The sequence below is a fragment of the Cannabis sativa genome, chromosome 1 (genome assembly GCF_029168945.1).
Source record: "Cannabis sativa cultivar Pink pepper isolate KNU-18-1 chromosome 1, ASM2916894v1, whole genome shotgun sequence".
NCBI classification, from domain to species: domain Eukaryota; kingdom Viridiplantae; phylum Streptophyta; class Magnoliopsida; order Rosales; family Cannabaceae; genus Cannabis; species Cannabis sativa.
Window position 1 is genome coordinate 31,864,682 of NC_083601.1, and position 23,188 is coordinate 31,887,869.

Below are 23,188 nucleotides of genomic sequence, written 5' to 3' on the forward strand. Positions count from 1 at the left end.
TTATTTACCGTCAAAAATTAAAATTAAGTATTTATCTGTAAATAGAGTTAAGCTTATATAGTTACACCATAAATTTCTTTATATATCTTATGAATTAGTAAGAAAAAATTATGCACAATAACAAATATTTGCTATAAGCTGTCCAGACATTCGATTAATTTCAACAATGAAATTTACATCCCAGGTGAAAAAGAAATATTTATGAAATTTACAATTGATGACGAAACATAAAGCCGTCTCCATAAACTTAGTTACTTTCACAAAATTTCAACTATGAAATTTACATTTGTATTGATTTCAAAAAGAAAATTACATTTGCATTTTTAAGGTTTGCTTATAAATTAAGTTTTCTTTTTCACATATATAAGTCACTAGATAGCCACTAGATATTATTAATTTTTTTCTAATGTCTTTAGCCATATTATATAAAAGTTCCATTTTTTTTAGAAAAAAATAGACATTAAAATCAAGATACATCCGTACCCAACCCACTGCACGTGAATGATAGGAAGCAAGCTTTTCAAATTTGAAGTGTATTATGCAGTACTATTTTGTATAATCTCATCCAAAACACTACTATATTTTAATCAAATATATTCATAGTCATATATTACAAATAGTCAAATAATTAAGAAGCAAAGCCACTAAAATTAGGTTGATAATAATTTTATTTTTTAATTTTTAATCACAAAATAAAATAAAAAAAAATTATTTTTAAAAAACAAAAATGCATTCTGTAACTATTTTTTTTTTAATTTTAAAAATAGAAAAAAAATGTGTTTTGTAAAGTTCATTTTCATTTTTCGATTTTATTTAAGTGGAATTTAGGGCTGAGTTCGGGTCAGATTCGAGTTTGGGTCAGAGGCCGGATTCAACACTAGGGCCGTGGGGAGATTTGAATCTGGGTCTTGTCAGAGTCCAAAATATTGATTAAGAAAAAAAAATATTTAAAAAAATATTGAAAGTGATTTTTTTTTATTTTAAAATTTTGATTCTCAATTAAAAAATTGAAAAATTAAAACATTTTTATAAAACATATTTTTAAAAAATATTTTTACTTTTCCAATTTCAAAAATAAAAAACTAATTAAAAATGTGTCACCACACACCACCTATATATAAACATATAAAAGTTTTTTAATAGAATTTAAATTTATCATTTCTCTTTAAACTCTAGCTTCAATAATAGTAAAATGGGTCAAAGTAAGTCAACACGAATACCATATTATTTTTTACGGGTCAGGTTAGGGTTGAGAAAATTAAATACAACTCAAAAAATGACTCGACACAACTGACTCACATAAAATATAATACGAACACGAATAAAATAACATATTTTGCCGCCCCTAATATATTGTAGAGAAATTCTATAATGCACCCTTTTAAAAAGGATACATCGATACAATTCTATCTGTTTTAATATTTGAAATAATTTTTAGTCAATTTTTTTTCTTATGGTCATGTAAATTAAGTTATTTAAGACATCCTGCAAAATTTTAAGAAATTCAGAAAAGTTTGACACGCCGATAATGCGTTTAAGCAGTGTATTGCACGCGTGATTATTTTATTTTATACGCGTGTAAAATAGATTGTTTGAACATTATTTTATATATTGTAAATTATTTTGAATTTCTTAAAATTTTATAGGATATTTTTAAATTGGTATAAAGTATATGAATATGGAAAAAAATTAAATTAATTTTTTTTTTAAATGCTAAAATAAGTAAGTAGTGTATCAATATATCTCTTTCAGAAGGTGAGATATAGAATCAGTGTATACTAATTAATAAAATAGATATAATAAACTATTTTCTGAAAAAAATAATATAATAACTAATTAATGAAAATAACATGGGTTATATAGAGTAGTCGACTGTTATATATTTTACAAGTTTTACGACCGACCTTATCAAGATTCTAGCGCGTTATCAATATCAATTATGATTTTTGTTTTATTAGATGCCAATATTAATAAGATTATTGTTACTATTTCTTTTTTTTTTTTTGAAATAGAATATTATTGCTACTATTTCAACTACTACATACTATCGATCTTTATTTTGCAAGAACAAAATTTAGTCTGGTGCGCAAACGTTAAAAACATATTTTAATTTCAACAATAACATTCCAGTTTGGTAGATAACATATAGAATATTTTACTTTTTCATTAGTTAGTGCTTGCTAACAACCATTAGATACTTCAATCTCCATTGAATAATTAAGAAACATTTTCTTAAGAAAAACAAAATATCTGCACTAAATAATTGACATTTTTTTAAAATTAACATCAGGGGTAAGACCCAAAGACTTGTCAATGGAGACTATGGTATTAAATAATTTTTCTAACTATATATAAAGTTTGGAGTTCGGGCTCTACAATATTTTTCCACATGAATTAAATGTAAAAGTATTGAGTCATATATAAGATAATGGACTATTTCACTCATTATCAATTAATTTTACCAATTAGTTTTGAGATAAAATCACATGTTTCTTGTCATAATATCAGTTATATTCTTAGTTAGCCACACGAGATCGGAATAGTACAAAGACATGCACTTACTTGTGATAAGGTGATTCTTGATGAAAAAGAAATAACCATAGTCGATTTTAAAGAAATATTAAACAATATTATCCCACATAAATTAAATATAAAAATATTAAACTATGTATAAAATTATCGGCAATTCTACTCATATAAAAATTAATTATATGGCTATATTTAACAATATTTTATAATTGGAATTCTTAAGCCAAAAATTTAAAAGTTGTGCAAAATTGGATTTTCCTCTCATTGCAAAGTTATGAGATATTATGTAATATTAGGGTTCGTTTGGTGTGATGTATAAATGTTGTATTGTATTAAATAATAAATAACACTATATTTGGATAAAATAATGTATTGTATTAATTATTACGACCAAAATTTTTAATACAATACATGTTGTATTATTTAATACATAACAAATGGTCTGTATTAACTTGTATTATAATATTTACGAAGGTACCGTTTGGTAACACTTTTGTTTTCTAATTTCTTAATCACAAAATGAAAGAAAAATTTTTGGTTTTAAAAATTTTATTTTTGAAAAACAAAAACATGTTCTGCAACCACTTTTGTTTTTTAATTTTAAAAATAGAAAATAAAAGTATATTATGTAAAATTCATTTTTATTTTTATTTTTTTATTTTATTTAAATGGGGTCTAGGTTCGGGGTCAGATTTGGGTTTAGATCAGAGGTCGGGTTTGGCGCTAGGGCCATGGGGGGTATTTGGGTCCATGGTCAGAGTCCAAAATATTGATTAAAAAAAAACCTGTTTAAAAAAATATTGAAAGTAATTTTTTTTGTTTTCAAAATATTAATTCTCGATCAAAAAATTGAAAAAGTGAAAATAGTTTTATAGAACGTGTTTTTTAAAAATATTTTCACTTTTCTAATTTTAAAAACAGAAAACTAATTAGAAAAGTATTACCAAACGATACCAAAGATTCGGAGTCAACACCAATATCCAATCCGGACCCGAACTCGGACACGAACCCAGACCCAAGACCTGAATCCGGACCTAGACCCAGACCCGCGACCCAAGACCCGAACCCAAACCTGGGACCCAGATCCGTACCCAGGACTCGGGACCTGAACTTGCTACTCGAACCCGAGACCCACGACTTGAGACCCAAGACCCGGACTGGAACTAGGACCAGGACCCAGACTAAGACTCGGACCCGGGATCTAGACCCAGACCCAGATTCGGGACCCGGACCCAGACTCGGGACCCGGACCCAAACATAGATCTAGACCTAGACTCGCGACCCAGACCGAGACTAGGACCCGAATTTGAATCTGCGACCCGAACCCAAACCTGAATTGGGACCCGGATTCAGACATGCGATTCGAACCCGAACCCAACCCATAGTTAGTCTGGAGAGCATGGTTTAGTACACAAACAATCACTGAAACAGTAAAATTGAATGAAATTGACAAAAGTCCTTAAATTTAACAATCTCAATAGTTCAGGGGGAATTTTTAACGGCAAAAAAAGTTCAGGGGGCACGATTTACCATATGTCAAAGTTTAAGGAGAAAAATTACTAATTAGCCTTTTATTAAATATTGTGTTGGGTCTTACACACGTACCCCCTATTAGTTTATAAGAGGAAATTACATTCTATACCCTTTTTATATTGTTCTCTTTTATTTTTACCTTCTTTTTTAAAGTATATCATTTTTACCTCTTTTTTTAAACATTGTACTAATTTTGCCCCTGTCACTTCAAGATACTCTCCATGTGACTCTCTTATGTTAGGGTATTTTGGGTACAATACATATAAAAAGAGGTATGTTTCAATTAAATATAAAATTAAAGGTAAATTTGATTAATTGATTAATAAAAGTGGTATTTTTTTAACTTACCCTTATTTATAGGGTCTTTTTCCAAGCTCTTATAGAAGAAGAAATGTCCTCTAAATATATATATGTATGCTTCTTCTTATACCTGCAGTTGAATCACTAACTAAGTATATATATTAATCAATAGAAGTAGAATTGAATGAGAAAATACAATTGTCCAACTCATCCCTGCGTGTACATAGATCTATATGAACAAAAGTAATTTGAATGTGGGTTCGATCGAGAGAGTACTTGATTACTATGTATAAAATGTTTATTCTTCATATGTCATGTACTTTACAGGGCACATATAGCTCATAGGCAGTGCCAAGTCTTATTCCTTTTGATTTTTCTTTTCTATATCGATCATTTTTCCTCTTTGGTGGGGATATAAATTTATATTTATAAATCTCAGTTTTGATCGACAGAAAAGCTAGTAATTGGACACACATAACTGTCATGAATTATAATATAATCGCAAAGCTTAATTAACTTCTTTATGAGAAACTTTCGAATAAGTCCATGTGTGATGATTTTATTAATCCTCCAATTTGGTTACCAAAATAAGATATAAGAAATTATCACCATTGCACACTCATCCTTTCTTTATATATATTATGTATATAGTGCACAGGCCCGACCCTGGGCATAGGCAGGTTAGGCCTGTGCCTAGGGCCCACCTATCCCAAGGGCCCAAAAAAAATATTTACCTTTTAAAATTATACTATTTTTTTTACTGATTTTGAAAAATACCATATTTTTTTCTAAATAAGGGCCCAAAATAATTTTTTTTACTATGGCCCACTAAAAGTCAGGGCCGGCCCTGATAGTGCATATAAGTGTCGTGTAAAATCTATTTAATCAGTCTCTTTTATTGTCTTTGTATTATTTTTACAATTGAGCTATATATAACTTGATTTATCTTTCATTATTGATATATAAAATCTCTAATATAACACGTAGATATTAACTTGACATTTAACGGTGAGGTACACACAAAAATTAAACTTAGAGATTAATACTGTCAAAAATTAAACTTAAATATTTGTTTGTGACTAGAAGTTAATAAACTTAAATATTTACACTGTAAACTACCTTAAAAAATTAATATTTAGAGAATTGTTAATAGAAAATAATAACAATGATTAGCCAATGTAAAATTTTTATTTATTAAGAAAGTTATTGAGCTAACTCAAGCTAACAAAACCAACTTATTAAAATTGTTCTTACTTTATTAAGTGAATACATATGATCAGCCAATATAGAATTTTAATATGCCCCTCACGCACAATGTGTACAATGCAAAACAATTGTGGACTACAAATCAATATTAGGGCATCCAATATTGTAAAACTAAGTTTGTTCTCACATAATATTAAGAAAGTTATTAAATGTAACTCAACCTAACAAAATTAATGATCTCACCTTATTTTGTAAGCCTAATAAGCCTACAGTACACTTTTTAATTGTTCTACTATTTAACTATTTTTTTGGCATCATTAGGATTAGGAGAATGTTTAGTTTATTTTTTATTTAAAATTGTGAAAGTTATAATTATTTAAGATTATTAATTCATAATTTTTTTGAAAAAATTAAATAGTTTATACTTCATACTTCATAGTACTGAAAATTAAGTTAAAACACTTATTTACAAATCACGTGTGTAACAAAATATTTAAATTTAATTTTTAACATAAAAAATTAGTATATAATAAAATAATTACGTGTGCAACAAAGTATTAAAATTATATTTTTCGAGATTGTAAACTTTTGAAATTTTTCAAAAATTTATAGTTAAACCCAAGGCCGACCCTAAGTATAGGCGGGCTAGGCCAGCGCTTAGGGCTCAGTCATTTTAGGGGCCCAAATAAAAAAAAAATACATTTTAAAAAAAAATACATATTTTTTAATAATTTTTAAAAATATTATTTATCGAGCCTAAATTTTTGTTTTTGCCTATGACTCATTTCAACTCAGGGCCAAGGTTAAACCTAAATATGTAATGTATATGAAAAAAAAATTAAACTAAAATCTTGTTGGATGTTTTGTTAGAGGGTATACCATAAATTTTTCCCTAAAATATTATAAGATAAACAAGATTTATTGAAGTTAATATATCAATTTTTTTTTAATTAAGCATTTATATATTACAATCTATAACCTAAACTCGAACACACTTAAACTAGTCTCAATTGGTTTTTATTACTACCGTCAACAAAAATAGGAGTAACGTATTAGGTAACTTTTTTAATTACCTTATGAGGAGTTTTTTATTTTTACTTTGAGGGGTGTACCAAATAGTTTGAGTTGGATAAACTTGGAAGGTTATATTATATATATATGCTATAAAGAAACACAAAAGACATAAAGCTAAAAAAGTTCTCTCTCCACCGCTTTTGTGTTGATGTGCATCATCACATTAAACATTAACACAAAAATAAATAAAACTTTTGATAAGTTCTTAAAATCATTTGTTTCTATATTTACAAACGATCGAATAACACGATTTATAGACACTCAAATAACCCACTTTCAAACATCATTTTAGACTTGAATCTTCCATGTAAGTATATTGAAGATATTAAAGTAATTTCCCAAAATTCTTTTACTTAATCGACAACCCCTTTAACATTTACTTTGATATTCCACAAAAAGAAAAAAAACCCAAAATGTGCTCTTAGTTCTAACTTACATATAAGGATGGATAATCATATTCGCAGTTGGTCGGAAAGTTTTGCTCTGCTTCAATCTGTATCAATAATTCATTCTCTCATTATTGTTAGGTATGAATTTTATTTTATTTAATTTATGTGGATTGTGGAGTTTTTTAGCAAGACTGTTACATCTATATGAGTTTTATATTTATGTTTAAAGTTTTGAAGTAAAATTAATTATACTTATAATAACATATGTACTCTTTTATTGGGTTTCACTGATCAATTTTGGAGACAGGATGTCGCCGTCATATTAAATTGATTTTAACAAATTATTATGCTAATTTATGGGTTTGGTATTTGGTAAACATGAATCAATGACTAGTTTTATAGCTTTATTATTACTTTTTAAATACAACTTGTCTATTTTTCTTCAATATATTATTATATTATTAATAGACACAACTTGTTTAATTAAAGAAAATTGTGGGATTATTCTCGTTAATTAATCAAACAGTTTTCTCCTCAACCTAACATTATAATGCATTACCTCCCTAGCTACATTATAAAGATTCTGTTTTTGCTTTGTTATTTAACATGCTCTTTGATGATGCATATATGTCTTTGTCAAAATTACAGGAAACATTTTTTTTTAACTTATAGAAAGACCCAAAAAATTCATTTCAACGAGGGGAATTTAGAAATTTAATTAAAAATAAAAATAAAAAAACATTGGAATCTTTATCGATTTTTTCAAACCTTTTTCATATCTGGATGAGCATGAGTAGATTGCTTCTTTTCTTCTTGAAAAAGCACACTTTATAGGTTATACAATTAAGTGATCCTCTAATCTAATTTAGCAAAATATAAAATTACTGAATAAAGGCACAAAAACCTTCCAACCTTGATTAACCCTATGAATCTTTTTATTTATTTGTAAACCAAACTCGAAAGCAAAATAATAAGACTTTGTGTAGGCTAGGATATTGGAATACTTCCGTTCTTCCCATTCCGCAAAGTATCTCAATCCCAATCCGCAGCCGATTTATTAGAATAATACTCATAATAATATCAATAATATTATTAATAATAATAATTATAACTTATACCCCACCAAAAATAAAATAAAAAAGAAAACTAAACACCAAAAAAGGGCAGCTTAGCATTTTGGATAAGTTTTTTTCTTTTTCTTTTTCTCTCTCTAAATTATTTAACTTTTTAGATCGATTTTGCTCCTTTTTTCCCTAGAATAATTAACATGCACGGTAGGAATGTGAGTGTCTGAGATAGACTGCAAGGGAGGATTAGGAAGGAAGTAGAGAGAGAGAGACATTCCCTCTCAAATCCTCTCCTCCATCTCCATTGCCAATGGTCTCTCTCTCTCTCTCTCTCTCTCTCTCTCTCTCTCTCTCTGCTTTTCTTCTTGATAAAAACCAAAAACCCTCAAAACCCTCAATGAAAGTTAACTCAGTTCCCACTTAACCTTGTCACTATTGTTGTTTGTAATCTTATAAAATTATTATTCCATTATTTTATATATGATCTTGTTTTTATTATATAAACACATCACATTTTCCCAAAAAAAAATTCAGCTTCCTAAGACCTAAGTTGTTGAGCGTTGAAGAATAAAAAGAAAGACATCTTTCAAAGAAGAACAGTGTCTTTTACGGAAGGCCAAGGGAAAAAGGAAAAGGAAAAGAAGTAGAGAACTACTTAGAAGAAGAGGGAAGAAAATAGTCCATTCTTTGCATTATTATTGTTCATTCAAGGATGTTATCTACCACTTGCATTCTCTTAATATGCCTCTCGAGCTTTCTCTCTCCCATTGTCAGAGCCACATTAACCCTCAATCTCACCCTCCCTCACCAGCATCCTGATCCTGAAGCTGTGGTTCAAGAAGTTCAAAGGTAAAGCAAAAAATGAAAAAAAAAAAAATCCCATCTGGGTTTTACTCTTTGAACCATTTAAGTAACTGGGTCGTTTTCAATTAGGGGTTTTCCCCCATTTTTGGGATTTAATGCCACACTACCCTGTTTTATCAACGCAATGAAGATAAATCCTCACTGGGTTTTGAGCCCTTTGAGTCTTTAGTTTGAGCTTTTTAATTCTTTAACAGAAATGAAGGAAAAAAAAACCCTTACTCTGGTTCAGCTCATTTTGCTTAGCATTATTTTCACAGTAACCAAACACGGCATTGCTCTGTTTTTATTCCTCTACAGGAGAGTTAATGCCTCAGTATCAAGAAGACAGATGCTTTCCGTACATGAAAAGGATCAGTGCTCGACCGGAAATCCCATCGACGATTGCTGGCGCTGCAACTCAAATTGGCAAGTGAATCGCCAGAGACTCGCTGATTGTGGCATTGGGTTTGGCCAGGACGCAATGGGAGGTAAAGGCGGCCAGATCTACGTCGTAACGGACTCCTCCGACCGCGACGTGGCCCGTCCAGTCCCCGGAACGCTCCGCTACGCCGTGATCCAAACAGAGCCACTCTGGATCGTCTTCTCAGCCGATATGACCATCAAGCTCAAGCACGAGCTTATAATCAACAGCTTCAAGACCATCGACGGCCGTGGCGCCAATGTCCACATCGTCGGAAACGGTTGCCTAACCCTCCAGTCGGTCTCTAATGTCATCATCCACAACATCCATATCCACCACTGCAAACCCTCGGGACACGCAGACATTGCCTCGAGTCCCACCCACGTCGGATGGAGAGGTGTATCGGACGGCGATGGTATCTCCATCTACAGCGCACGCAAAATCTGGATCGACCACTGCACGCTGTCTTACTGTACGGACGGTTTGATCGACGCAATAATGGGTTCGACGGGGATTACGATCACGAACAACCATTTCTCACACCATGATGAGGTTATGCTTTTGGGCCACAACGATAACTACTTGCCAGATTCAGGTATGCAGGTTACGATTGCCTTCAACCATTTTGGGCCGGCGCTGGTGCAGCGTATGCCCAGGTGTAGACGCGGGTACATACACGTGGTCAACAACGATTTCACTCAGTGGGAGATGTATGCCATCGGCGGTAGTGCTAACCCCACCATTAACAGCCAGGGTAATCGATACATTGCCCCAGCAAACCAAAACGCCAAAGAGGTAAGATTCTTCTTTAGGGGTAGTTTCGTAATTTTCTGCTTTCTTTCTTTTTTGTTTTGGTAAAGAGGGAAATAATTAATATTACCTTTGGTGAAAATGAAAAATAAATAAACACAGGGGTTTCAGAGGTATGGGCTAATAATACTATTGCCAAAAGTGGAATAATTGTTTCATGATATTTTGTGCTTGGAAAACTTTTCTTTTGACTTCTCTTCAAATGTACAGACATAATGGAATTGATTGCATCCCACTTGCTACGGTGGCGCGTGAATGACATAAACACGCGCCGCACACTGTTATTATGGCCAGTAGGCATCTTGTGTCACGTCATGTCTGAATTTTTCAACATGCAAAGTTATTGGACAAATTTAAGAATGGTCCTCTTTTTTTAATCCTCCAAATTCATTTCTTTATTTTCTTTTTTATTTCTGTGCTATAGATAGAGCTGTTAATTGGCGAAAAATTAAAAATTGTTCTTCCTACGAGACAAGAAAAAGTTGTTTTTTTTTTCTTTGAAAGTTTTTGCATGAACTCAACTGAAGATGAAAGAGGCAGCTGCGAAAGCGATTGTGCTTATGCATGCCAGATCAGCCACCATTAGGGTGGCAGTAATAAGTTACTGTGAATTATTGTACGCGCCTATTGTATAGGTACACGTGGACTGATGAGATTTTCTCATGTTGGTTGTTGGTTTAGGTGACGAAGCGCGTGGATACAAACGAGGGTGACTGGACTGGGTGGAACTGGAGGACAGAAGGGGACATGATGGTAAATGGAGCGTTCTTCGTGCCCTCCGGGGGAGGGCTTAGCACACAGTACGCCAAGGCCTCTAGTGTTGAGCCCAAATCAGCCGCCCTCATCGACCAGCTCACTTCCACCGCTGGCGTCTTCGGTGACCCCAGGTAACATCTTATTTAATTACCTTTTTACCCTTTCCGACTTTTTTGTCTTTGCCTACAATAAAGTCAGTTTCAAGCTTACCTGTCACATTAACTGTCATCGCCTTTTCTTTTCTTTTTTGTTAAAGTTTTGTGATACTCTTTACTTTTTAATTTATTCTCTGGTTTTGGTATGTTTGGTTTTGGTTAATTCACACACACACAGAAAAAAAAAATTCTCCTTATTCAGGGAACGACAATTTAATAAATAGTGGGAATATGTAAATTATGTAATAGTGGGATTTGTATTCATGGGTGCACGTGATCTTGCGATGATATGGAATCTGGCTCGCTCGAGCCAAGCAAGTAGCTTTACAGTTTTCAGTTGTCTGTCTTTCATTTTTTTATTGGCAACCCTTTTTGCCCTTTGGCAAAATTGCATCTTTTTATGACCTTGGGATTGGGTAAAGAGTATATACGTTATATACATCATAGCAGTATACATACACTCTTTTCTTCTCTTTTATGCTCGTTGGATACCCATTAGTAATTTGTGGGGTCCAGTTGTCAGACATTTATTTGACCATATCAGTACTGAAAGCTTTACTCTACTAAATTTGTCCCATGGTATTTAAAACCCCTCTCTACCCGTTTCAGTTTATTACATTGACATTTTGATTAATTTCTCTCTAAACAAGTCATTATAATAGTTAATAGAGGTATTGAAGAAAAAGGTTGATGATAATCTTGTTATGTATAATAGTCATTCTATTAATTGTTTTGATTATTCGTTGCTGAGAAAAGATTGTTTTCAAATGAGGAAGTAAATACATGTACGTGTATTAGGGGGAAAAGTGAGAAAAAAAGGGTGCAAGTGGGACTCTATTTAATAATTTTTTGGGAGAAATTGGGGAATTTTGATATTGACTAACCATGGTTTGTTTGTATGGGGAATGTGGCTGGGTTTTTATTCTCTCTACTTGCTTTCCAGCAATGAAGAGTGGACCCCTTTGTTATTTTATCTGAAATTTTGGACCCCACTTCTGATATGATATGAACTGGACCTATACTACTAGCCACAACCACAGGGCACAGTACAGCATAAGAACCGGTGCTTCACCAAGTCCCATCTCAACTTACTTTCCTTTGCTCTTCTGTGTAGTCTTTAGTCTTTACTGCCTTTTTTCTATTCTAAGTTTTGTCCTTTCACTACTCTTTCTTGTAAATCTTTGTTCTCTCTTACTATAATCGAGTGTAAGAGTGAGCTTTTTAAAGGGGGTCCCTAATTGGTCTGAACATGGAAAAGAGCTGTCGTTATTTTTTTCAGTCAAGATGAATTGTCCATCAGTGGCCAAAAACGGAAGCTTTTGGCAAGACAAACGTTAAATGCACTCTATTTTAACACTTGTTTTTACTGCTACCTATTTTGATGTGTTGGGTTAAGTTTGGTGGGAGTAGTGACTATGGTTAAGGGCTGTGGATGTTCCTAATCTTATTAATATGATTTCTTCATAGGATATTTTATTATATTTTTAATGGTGGCCTAAGGCCCCCCATTTCTCTTTCTTGGAACTTGAGTTTTTTTATCAACAACTAGAGCTTACTATTTCTTGGCCCCCACAATACCAAATGTTTATGCCATAATCAGTTTAGTTTTATTATAGTTTCGGTTGAGGAAGCCTTTAGTGTATTGATGTCACACTCTTGTACTACATCAAATCTAGTTCTTAAAAAAAATAAAGTTTATTTTGGATTTGAATATTGTTACATGACTTTTTTCTTTCGGTATTATTAAAATGTATAATGTTAACGTTATGGTAGGGACAAGAGCGTATCACTACCTGGATTCAGCGGCGGTGGGAGCATAAGTGGGGCCACAAGCAACACCGGGCATGGGACCTCCTCCACCTCCAATGGCGACGACGACTACTTCGGAATGATATTTGGGAGTGGTTCGTCATCAGCAGCCGGCCCCATGACCCCGACCCCTTCCCCTTCTTTCTCTATCTTTTTGTCTCTTTTAATTATTTTAGTCATCTCTTTCACCACCAACTGTGGTGCTCAATTATCATTACCATTATTATTATTATCATCATCACTGTTATAGAAGGCTGAAAAAACCAAGAAACAATATTGTGTGAAATTTCATAATTAGATGAAGATGAGTAAAGAAATCAAAAAAATGAAAAAAAGAAAGAAAATTTCGCAAATGGATTGGATTCGTTTGGGTCCCACCTTTGTTTATATTTGGCCATTATTGTAGTTTGAAAGGCATCAAGAACATGGAGTTACATATAGCCAAAATGGACCCCTCCTTTGTAGAATCTTTAAAGATTTATTATTATTATTATTAACTATTATAATATTTTTGTAAGTTTTTGGGTCTTTTCAAATTAGGATTCATAAAACTAATTTTGAGGGCTCTTTTTGACTTAGGAGAGTGTTTGGTGAGTTTATGGGATACAAATTAAAACCACATGCTTACACAAGCAGAAAAGTGCCGAGTGGAGTTAATATGAGTGGCTGAGTTGGCATGGTCTCTCTTTTCAAAGAGCTAATAATTCACTATTATAGTATCTATGCTATTAAGGTGCTTATAAGTGGTATCTCATATTGAATTATACCAGTAGATCTCATTTACCATTTCTCTCTAAATAATAACAATTTTCACACAAAACCTTCTAAGATAAAAATGAATTATCATCATATTGCAAAGGAAAAGAAAAATTGATAAGGTAGTTAACATGGCATGTCTGAGTGAATCAGCTAAAACAGCCAAGCTGTCTAACATTACGAAAAGTCTTCTAATAGCATATAGACCAACGAATGTGAGCTCCTATAGGAGTGTTAAGTAGATCGAAAGAAGACAAAATAAGAAATTATGAGTATGAGTTTGTTTAGTAGGGCCGTATTGTATTTTATATAATATTTTTTATGTAAAATTATATGTAATTTTGACTTTTATAGATATATTATTTTTTTTGAAAATAAGAGTCATTTTATTAAATGAAAATCTCTGTTACCAAATTAGACAACAACTCAACTGGAACAGTGTCCAAATTGAACAGGCATCAGGGTGAGATAGAGATACTTAAATATATAATATAATATTTTATTTTAATATTTATATATAATATTTTAATATAAATTAAAATTTATCATAAATACTATATAAAAATATAATGTATAACCTAATTTAATAATTTAAATTGTATTTTTTGCCCAATTATTAGTATCATTATTATTCTCAAATATTTATTTTGGTTCCTAAACTTTTATTTATCTAATAGTTTGTTTGGTAAATGAAGAAAAGGTATCGTTAGAATTAGAATAAAGTAGGAAACCATAACAACACATGTGATTATTTTGTTAGCACATAATAAATAACTATGCCTAAGATATACCAACATGCATGATCAAATATAAGAGGGAACAAGACATGGATCTATAAGAAAAACAAAATTCCTTTTTAAAAAATAATAAATATAAGAAACACAAAAGGCACACCACAATAATTACACCGTGACTAGTGACTGGTTGTAAGATATTGCATGGCGCAAAAATTACACTGGAGAAATAATAAAACTAGGCTAATAAATGTAACAATTTTTAATAGTTGTTGGCTGCAATTTGGTCATTCAGAAATTTCTTTGTATTATTAAATTTGTAAATTCACTAATAAAATAGCATGGAGATCAGGCTGAATTGACGACTTAAAAAACAATAAGCATCACAAGCTAAATAATTAATCGTCTTGTTTGCTGATCGTTTAACAAAGATAATAGAAACATTGTTTAAAGAAAAAAATAAATGTTTACAATCAGAAATAATCAAGCCAAATAGAAATGACATTTAAAGAGTATGACGAATTGCGTGAACAACAACTTGATAATCAATTTCAACAACAATTTGAGAAAAAATTTAATGTTTGATCAAGCTTATTAGAATCTCTTTGACTCCCATAACTTCTGTCATAATCGGTTGTACACAAGCAAGTAACAACTTTGAATTAACTTAAGTGACATTTCTTTCATGGTCACGCGTTACCCAACTAATCTCAAAGCTATTATTCACACGAACAATAGAAGCACTCACATTATCATGTTCTCAATAGGAAAAATTCAATGCTTTGCTTGTTGCCACTACCAACATAGGAGGAAGTAGACTCCCTTACCAGAACATCATTTCAGTGATAGGGCTGAGCATAAAATCTAAAAAATAAAAAAAACCGTTTAAACTGGCCTACCGAACACCGTTGGAATCGAAATTGACGGAACCGAAAATAAAAAAATCGCTAACGGTTAAAACTGCCATTGAATGGTCAGTTTTTTTGGTAATAAACCGACTGTTATACATATATATATTAATTTATTAAGTTTTTCTTCTTTTATGTATTGTAGTTATTAATAATATATTATTATTTTATTGATATTAAAATTAAAAGAATAAGATAATTAGTTTTTGAACAAGTAATTTATATGTTTGTAGTTATAAAATGTAAAATAATGTGTTTATAGAATAAATTGGATCATATTTTCAAGAAAAAAAAAAAGATGTTCAGTTTGGGCAGTTTGAACCGACCAAACCGAGGTTCAAAACGGTCAGTTTTAAGATAGATTCTGGATTGGTCTGTCGGTTTTTAGATTGCACCAATTCAGACCGAAAACAAAAATTTGAATTTTTATATAGAAAAAAAAACTAACCAAATTGACTGATGCTCAACTTCTAATTAAGATAAGCAATACAAATGAAACAACTCCATTGGCAACAAAATTTTTTTCTTGCCAAACTAACACATTACAAGCATGCGAAAAGCCCAATAAATCATTACCACCTGACTAGCTTTGACCTTCGAGAAAACAGTCATAACATTAAAAAAATCAGGATATAGTGTCCCTAGAACCAAAGAATCAAACTGGTGCCATCAAAGTGAGACAAATGGACATTTAACCATAATATGAATAATAAACTTGGCTCTTCCACGACACACTTGACACATCAACGGAACATTCACACTTTTCTCCAAAGTTGCGTGCATGTGGGCAAAATACCTAAGCAAGCTCTCCATAACACATGATGCACCTTTGGTGGGATTTTCAAAGTCCAAAGATTCCTCTAAAGATCATAATTATTTAGCTCACCCACCTTCAATTTAAAATTTGAAGATACTTATAGGCATTCTTAACGCTATATATACATGAAACCTCTCTATTCCAATGTCATTGATCCTCCTCTAACCCATCATTAAGAACAATACTTTGAATAAGCAACTTGTCCCTCTCATTAAAAAGAACAAACATACAAGTAAACATCCCAAACCTGAGAACCTGGAACCATAGACTAAGCTACCTTAATATTCTCCAAACTAGGATGAGTCGAAGCAATAAAAAGATTCTCCTCACTTGGTAACCAAGGTTGATTTAAAACATCAACCGAAGCACCATTGACAATACTCCAATGATATCCTTCCTCTAACAAGTTTTGAGATTCCACAATAGAATGCCAAACAAAACTTAGATTATGGCCCACTATAGGCGAGAGGAAAGATCCACAAGTAGGAATGTACATGTTTTTCATGGAGATGGGTCCTGCGGGGATTCCCTGCTAAATGGGAAACGGGATAGGGATAGGGATTATTTTTTGTCCTCGAATATTAAACGGGACGGGGACGGGGATGACACTTCCCGCCCCAACGAAGACCGGTTTAGTATTTTATTTATATTGTTAATAATATTTTATAATTTACAAGTGAAATGGGGTGCACTGGGTTGGGTACTGTTGAATTGGAGCCACACCATTAAGAAGTTTTGTATAGATAATTTAAGAAATTTCACCTTATTGTGAGCTTTGTACTTTATAATTCTTATTTATAAACAAAATGATCATTCTTAAAAAATATGTTTTATCTATGAGCATGGGAGACCTTGAAATCCATTACAAGACTTTTTATGTGTAGAGAAAGCAAGTACAAAATGGTATCCATGAAAAAAAAAAAATACATCAATACCAACATTTCTTTTGGCATAAACATGAACGACATTCTCTTGCAAGCATATTTTGTATCAAAATTGTAAAATGTTCGTTTGAAAAGGATCACGACCGAACGATGAAAAAGATGATGAATAAAAAATCCAAACGGTATTTTTCCCCAGATAGCCACGTTGTTCTTTCTATTCTTGGCCAATGAATGAGCTTTGAATCTCGTACTTGAATGATGTCTTGATCAGGCTATCCACACTGTTTGACCAAATTTATTCATAATTACAATTTGCTTTCTTTTATTACCATAACTCTGTTCGATTTGTCCATGGCTTGTTCAATACTTCAATGGCTCCTTTTCCAATAATAAAAATTAATTACACTTGGATTATGTACAACAAAAATGAAATAGTAGATACATCTCATAAAAAAACTAAATCATTAAAGAAAGATTTAAAGTTCGAGTCAGAATGGCGGTCAGTAATTTGATATTATATTTATTGTGACTGAAATTAATATTTAGAACCTTTTGAAAGACAAGAAAGAGAGGCCATTTTCACCTTGAGGTCTTTTGTGAAAATTTTCTTCATATCTCGGGAAAGTGGAAAGAGGAATAAGGAGAAATGGGAATGAATCATCTTAACTATTAATAATCAGCAAAAGAACAATTCAAATTCTTTGTTACAGGAAAAAAAAAAAAACTGATATATATTTATATATATTCTTCTCCTTTCTATATTATGTCAGTTATTGTCTTAATAAAAGATTAAGACTTTAATGTCAAAAACAAAACAAAAAGAATAGCCACTACAGTGGAAACAAATATTAAGCATGTCTACCGAAATTAATCAGTTAACCCATACCATATTATCCTCTCGCGGAGCTTGTGCTGCTACATCTTCCAGTCTCTTCCATGTCAATTCTCGCCGCTCTTCCAAATCTCTAGCCTTGGTTTCCTTCTCCAAGTACTCCCTCTCACACTCCTCAAACAACTCGCTATCCATATCTCGGAACATCCTTTGCACATTTCCCGTCAGCCCATTTACAGCCTGGTTCCAGTGACCTCGAATATTTTTCTCCAGTGCTTCAAAAATCAGTGGAAGTATCACATTTCGGTTCTGTGCAATCAAGCTTACTATATGTTCATTGTTCCAAAAGTAAAGGGCTCTTTCTGCAACCTGTCAGATGTATTTGTATTAGAAAAGGCTTTCCAATGAAAGAGTCAATTAAATATGTATAAAGTTGGCAAACTGCTCAGACATGACAGAGATTACAGATCAAAACCTCTGAAAATTAAGACACAATCACGAATTCAATCATACATATTGTTTCCACAGATATCTTTTATCAAACTACCATGACATACACAAAACTCAAACATTCTAAGACTAACAAAGGACTAACACGAACAAATAATGAACACATTTTAAAGTAATAGCATGAAACAATGACACGAGTATGGCAGCTCAGAAGTAGGTAGAGAATACTCCCCATCCTATAATAATGATTCAGTGCTCTGTTTTTACTCTAATTGTTAAACATACAACAACCTAATAGAAAAAAGCCTTTTATGATTCAGATGAGCAATGGCAAATTCCAAGAAGAAAAAATCCTGACAAAAATACAGTCTATTTAATTGAACATACAACGCAATAGATCAAATATTCATGCCCATGATTTGCACCTACCTACCAACTTGCTAGTGTTTTAAGCCTCCCAAAAGTTGTGAGGTTTAGTAGAGCGAGAGTGTAAAAAATATATGACCTATATAGATACACTATATGACTTTGCAACTGCTTTATTCTGTATCAAAGTAATAATTTCTCCTACAATCAAAATCAGTCCGCAACTAAGTTAGCTTGAAAGCTATGTTTACAAAAACATTAAGGTTGTGATAGGAATTTCCATTTCGGTCCAAACAGTAGCAAAATAAAGATGATAGAGCTAATATATTGATATTGGAATGAAAAGAGAACAAGTTGCTGGGTATTCGAGGGACCCAGCTCTCTCCCAAGAGCGAAAGCTCACTTAACTAAAATGATTCACACCCAAAACCCTTCTAATACTCTCCTATATATACTCTCCCAATATCCCTATTACAATGACCTATATACCTTTTTTATTTATCCTAAGGCCTAACAGGTTGAAAAGTAATTTCCGAATATGTACACTGCAACTTGTGGTATACAAGTAACAGGGAAGTAAAACTTTTTAAAGGTGCAAGTAAAATAAAAAAAAGTTAAGGAAAGTAATAAATTGAGAGTAATGCAAGTGAAAATTATTGGTAGTGTCATAGCGGTTAAAATTTAACTGAAAATATTAACATAGACATCGAATCTAAAGCCTGTGAGATTTCAAATCTGAAAGATGTAAGCATGTTTCCAAATTTGGCCAACAGAGAGAAAAATAATGTTAATTTTTGCGCAATATATTGTATCTACAAGAATATGTTTCTATACAAGAGCAATTAATCAGCTAAAAAATGTTGTTAAGGACTTTGATCTTTATCACACTGACCAACATACTATGCTATGATTAGGTTCAAGCACCCCATTAATCACACTGACCATGTTACAACAGATCTGATACATCTGAATTCTATAATGAAGCAAAGATACTAGCCCAGATTCTGTATTGCAGATCATAACTAAAGCTAAAATAAGCACATAGCAACAAAGAGGGAATATATACTAATAGATGATTCCACTAACTACTTCACAAAGTCCAGGAAACTGAGCAGTCAGCAAAAATACTCGGTAAAATTCAATCATCAAAAGAGCCAAAAAAAGAAAACGTATTAGAACAAGTGCTAATAATTCGCAAGAGCAACAACAGAACATGCATCAACATGTGTTTGGAAAAATAACTCATTATCAACTCAACTTCAGCAACATAAGTGTCTCACCTTCTTTAAAGATTCATATCAATAACATGCAGATTTCAGTGCTGTCAAATGCCTAGAACTGCTCAGCCATTGGCCAAAGCAGCTTATGTTTCTTAAGATGATAAAATGTTTTAAAGGTAATTGTTAATGTACTTAATGGTGAATTAAAGAGTTGCTACAAACAGGAAGCAACAAAATTAAAGACATTAGAAGCAGGATCTACAAAAAATTTCATCAACTACAGAAGTTAAGCAACAATTAATCACTCTGTAGAATAATGTTATGCAAGGAAAAAAGTTCGACCAAGCAACTACCTGATTACAGTCTTAAATTGTTTTACGCATTGACTCTGAATATAATAATCTTCCATTGAAATAAAAAAAATAATTTTGACTTCTAACAGAAATATGAAACATGTTAAGTATATCCACGACCTTAAGAGAAATGGATTAAGTGACAAAGCTATAAACTTGTTTATGAACCTGGAAATGTGGACTGTTAAGACAGCGGCCTATCTGTCTAAAAAGAGGAATCATGCATCTTTGGAACTCAGCAGACTGAGTAGCTTCTAAAACCTCTTCTAGCTCTCCAAGAAAGAGAACCTCCTTCTGGCAATTTGTGACAGGCCAATACTTCAACAACCCGCGAATAACTGAATCCGCCAACTTGTAATCCTTCTCCACAAACTGCGTGATGCAATAGGACAATGGCTGGTGATATACTGCTATACATTTGGGTTTATGGAGTGGTATAAGCGCTCTTGAAAGAAACAACTTATGCTCCTCTTTCATGGGCAATGCAAATCCATTAATAATACTCCCAAGAATCTCCAACAACTCGGCAATACCACAATGCCTTTCAGTCTCAAATATAAACCTGTAGAAGATGTTATTAATGGCTTTTCTAACAAAGGGTCGATGCACCATGAACTTGCCATAAATACGATGAAGAATAGTTTTCAAATATTCTCGCTCACGTGGGTCCTCGGAGTCGAACAATTCAAGCAATTTCAGCACAAAGACATGATCAATGTAACGCTTGGCTATCTTAGTATCGGTCTCGGAAGAAACAAGATACCTCAATAGAATTTCGTACACAATTTGCAAATGCGGCCAAGATGGCTCCAAATAAGGCTCATCATCTTCGGGGTCACCGGCGGCTTCAGAGCCGGTGTTCTCGTGAGCCGCCGGAGGCAGACACCGAAAAACATTAACGGAAACCATTCGGATAAGCTCCTCCTGCATTGTCTCGTTCAATTTACACGAACCCGCTTGTATGAAATCCACAAGCTCCAATAGAGTTTGGCGCTTGATCTCTTTTTCACGAACCCCTTTGAGAGTATCTGAAAAATCGCATTGTACCCAACATACCTTGAGCTTGCGGAGGAACAATGCCGAGCGCTCCGAAACCGAAACGTCTCGTAAAAAAGGTAGGATTTCGATGACGCCACCAGGGTTGAGAGGAGGCGCCTGAGATGAAGTAACGTTCTGTGATTCGGAATTGGCAACGGCTGAATTGAAGGTCGTCCGAGAAGCGTGGTTCACTGTAACGTTCCCGGGTCCAAGCCCGAACCCGGCATTGTCGTTGGATTCGGACTTGGATTTCCGGTGACCCCGTTTCATGAATTTGTTCAACATTGTTTTTCCCCTTTCAACAGGTCGATTCGCCAATATTAATCAGTAAACAACAAATATATGTATATTTATATATATATATATATATATATATATATATATTTAAAACCTAATAAAGAAGGGAGTGAAGAAGGATTGGATTGGGTGGTAGTTAAGGAAAGAAAAGAAATGAAATGGTGTGAAGCTGAATTGGGTGAAGAAGATGAAGAGAGAAAGAAGATAGAGAGATGGGTTTCATTTGATCCGATAGGCCAGGAAAGGAGCGGCGAATGGCGATGGCAACAAAAAAAAAAATTGGGAGTAGAGAGCACAAAATGGATTCTTGATTTTTTTTTCTTTTTAAGTGATGTGTGTTATTATTAATATTAATATTATTATGTCTGCAATGAATGATGTGATGTGTGGATAAAATGATAATAAAGGAAAAGAAAAAGATTGTGTTATACAACCATAACCGGAGAAATTGTTTATTTAATTTAATTATTTCTCAAGGAATTTATATTTAATATTGTAATATTATTTATTTAATTGGAAGAATATAGTTTGTCACTTTTTTTTCTTATTTTAGGACGGGAATTATTATTTATTTTATTCGTTAGAAAGTGGGGTTTTTTTTTTCTTTGACATGAATTTATGTTTAGTCCCTTTTTATATTATGTTGCTCTCAGTTTTGTACAGAAAATGAAAATGAGTAGACAAATAACAGAATAATATGTTATAATGATTGGTTTAAAATGCAATTTGTATAAATATTTAGAGAACAGTAGTAGGTTAAATTCGTACAGCATTATTATATTATGCTAATCTATCTTTAAGTAGTAGGGTTTTCTTGATTGATAAAGATTTGTAATTCCCATTCAAGGCTAAATGCCAAAACGTTAGCCAAAACTAGAGACGATGGCAGAGTCTCAAATCAAGGTGGACCAAAGTGTAATGTGAAATATAACTTTTAAAAGGATTTAGGAAAGAAAAAATAGTGAAATATAACTTTTAAAAGAATTTAGGAAAGAAAAAATAAAGATCGAGGAGAACCAAAACCACCCTTCTCTTCCACATGGCTCCATTCATGATTATTTCCAAGGTAAAAAAAACTGGCAGTGATTGGCTTGCTCCATGGTAAATGCAAGTTTGAAGTTCGTTACAATGATCAAATGAAATAACATTCAGGTGGCTACACAACTTATATTAAGCAGTAAGTTAATCGTACAAGTTACCATGTTTACTTTAGTGGTGTTAATAAGACCAGTAGCACAAATAAGGTTGTGCTTTATAATTTAAAAGGAAAATATGTTAGGGAAGCCACCCGCCTCTCATTATGGAAGCTCATTCACTCCACCACTCGCTTCAATGGTGTCAAAATCATTCTCCCATAAGTACCTTCAATCTGATTGTACAACACTTGTTGATTACGTTTGTAATAGCTCTGAGCATAACCTAAACCTCCACCTATAGGGATTTGTATCTGCTATTCATTGCTTAGCCAAAGGCCTAGATCAGGAAGCCATATGGATTGGAAATGCTAATTATCATTTAGATTTAGACTTAGATTATATCTATATACATCCTGTACTCTTGATGATCATTTTAAATGGATACCTACTACCCAGTAAAATCTTTTCCACAATGTCAACTTCTACACATTTACAATCATACGAG

The 23,188-nt window shown here is 32.6% G+C and overlaps 2 protein-coding genes across 2 annotated transcripts; one reads left to right on the forward strand and one right to left on the reverse strand.

The window, feature by feature from the left end:
* The first annotated feature begins 8,195 nt into the window (after positions 1-8,195).
* LOC115706008 (probable pectate lyase 18) lies at positions 8,196-13,245 on the forward strand. The gene is made up of 4 exons (XM_030633502.2): positions 8,196-8,947; positions 9,260-10,157; positions 10,854-11,059; positions 12,857-13,245. Exons 1-4 carry the CDS (start codon positions 8,811-8,813, stop codon positions 13,140-13,142), a joined length of 1,527 nt encoding a protein of 508 aa, XP_030489362.2. The 5' UTR covers positions 8,196-8,810; the 3' UTR covers positions 13,143-13,245.
* Positions 13,246-17,628: 4,383 nt separating this feature from the next.
* Positions 17,629-21,881, reverse strand: LOC115706010 (serine/threonine protein phosphatase 2A 57 kDa regulatory subunit B' beta isoform). The gene is made up of 2 exons (XM_030633505.2): positions 20,381-21,881; positions 17,629-18,192 (listed from the first exon to the last, which is right to left on the reverse strand). Exons 1-2 carry the CDS (start codon positions 21,533-21,535, stop codon positions 17,863-17,865), a joined length of 1,485 nt encoding a protein of 494 aa, XP_030489365.1. The 5' UTR covers positions 21,536-21,881; the 3' UTR covers positions 17,629-17,862.
* Positions 21,882-23,188: the final 1,307 nt, after the last annotated feature.